Source organism: Phragmites australis, chromosome 20 (genome assembly GCF_958298935.1).
Source record: "Phragmites australis chromosome 20, lpPhrAust1.1, whole genome shotgun sequence".
NCBI classification, from domain to species: Eukaryota; Viridiplantae; Streptophyta; class Magnoliopsida; order Poales; family Poaceae; genus Phragmites; species Phragmites australis.
Window position 1 is genome coordinate 16,597,600 of NC_084940.1, and position 1,391 is coordinate 16,598,990.

A 1,391-nucleotide genomic window follows, 5' to 3' on the forward strand; every position below is an offset into this window, starting at 1 on the left:
GAGGTATGTGTTGTCTTGTTTTTGAAGTTTAGGGGAATTGGACTCGAGTTTTTTTTTTTTTTGGGAGACCTTTTCCTTTTGGCTACGGAGTAATAAGAATATCGGGCCCGGTTAACGACGCTGGCCCATAATGGGTAAGACTTGTATGATTGGCCATAATCGGATTTGTGCTCACGACGTTTATCCGAGCTGAAATCGAACGCCATCCAATTTATAGACCAGCCGGCCTCGCCGTACTCCGTTGAGCTGGAGCCGCAGGGCTTCAAGGGGTTGTGGCGCTGCGTCTTGGAAGGTCGTAGAAGCAAACTGCTTTCGAGATGAATCGAGAAGCGTGTAGAACTTGGCAGTAGTTTTGCAGCTAGATAGCCCAGGGAGTATTAAACAATGCAAGTCAGTGATCTGCCCGAGGAAAATTCATTCATCTTATTTTAAATGGCAAATAAACTCATCTTATGGTTTACAATCAAACTGCAAGATGCACAAAAGTCAATGAACTAGCCGGCCCGGTATGGCATGCAAAGCTGTACGTACCAACAGAATTACTGTAAAAGAGACAGAGCATGCAACCAAATCTCACACGGACACTCACGACAAATTATACAGACTCCCCTCCATAAGAACGACGGAGCAAACCCTATTATTTTATCCTCAGGTGCAGCGACCACCGGCCGCGCCGGTGCCGCTCGCCGGCAGGTAGCTTTCGTGTGGGACGGCGTCCGGCCTCCCTGTGCCGGTCTCCGTGGCGATGGGTACTGCACCGGCGTCGTCGTGGCCACCAGTCGACGACGAGGAGCGATCTTGGGCGACGGCTCCGGCAGACAGCGGCGCCGTCGGCGTCGGGTGGTGCTCCGCCGCGGTGGCGCGCTCCTTGGTGGCGGCGTTGTGGCGCATGGCGTCCTGCTTGATGGCCTCCACCTCGCGGACGCGCTCCTGCATCCTCGCGTCCGCCGCCGCCTTCTCCGCCGGGTCGTGCACCTTCATCTTGGCCCCCTTCTCCTGGAGGACGGCCTTGGTCTTCTCCTTGCCCGCCCACGCCGAAGCGCCCACGTTCGCCGCCGCCTCCTTCGCGACCTCCGCAGCGTTCGTGCTCTTCCCGCCCTGCATGTCCACCAATCTCTCTCTCTCTCAAAATGTGAAATGAGCTAATTAAGCTCTCGGCGAAGTTTTGGCGGAGCAATAACGTGACGCGTAAGTGGCTGTTAATTTTATGCGTGTAGCTTGATGACGTGTTACTTTACATGTACACCACGTGTCCCAGTTCGGCACGTGGTGCGGTTTGCCGAAGCCCACGTGTAATCGCGTATACGAAACACTTGGTGCACGTGGCACAATGGCACTGCATCTCCAAGGCTGAGACAGGACCCTTTTTTTCTTTTGGTCATGGAGAATCG

At 54.6% G+C, this 1,391-nt stretch overlaps 1 protein-coding gene across 1 annotated transcript; it reads right to left on the reverse strand.

The window, feature by feature from the left end:
- Positions 1-475: 475 nt before the first annotated feature.
- On the reverse strand, positions 476-1,168 carry LOC133902084 (11 kDa late embryogenesis abundant protein-like). The gene has a single exon (XM_062343660.1). The coding sequence runs from the start codon at positions 1,102-1,104 to the stop codon at positions 649-651; it is 456 nt and encodes a 151-aa protein (XP_062199644.1). The 5' UTR covers positions 1,105-1,168; the 3' UTR covers positions 476-648.
- Between the last annotated feature and the right edge of the window lie 223 nt (positions 1,169-1,391).

Bases quoted from the DNA above. Each gene is read 5' to 3' on its own strand.
- LOC133902084 (XM_062343660.1), bottom strand. From the start codon at position 1,104: ATGCAGGGCGGGAAGAGCACGAACGCTGCGGAGGTCGCGAAGGAGGCG.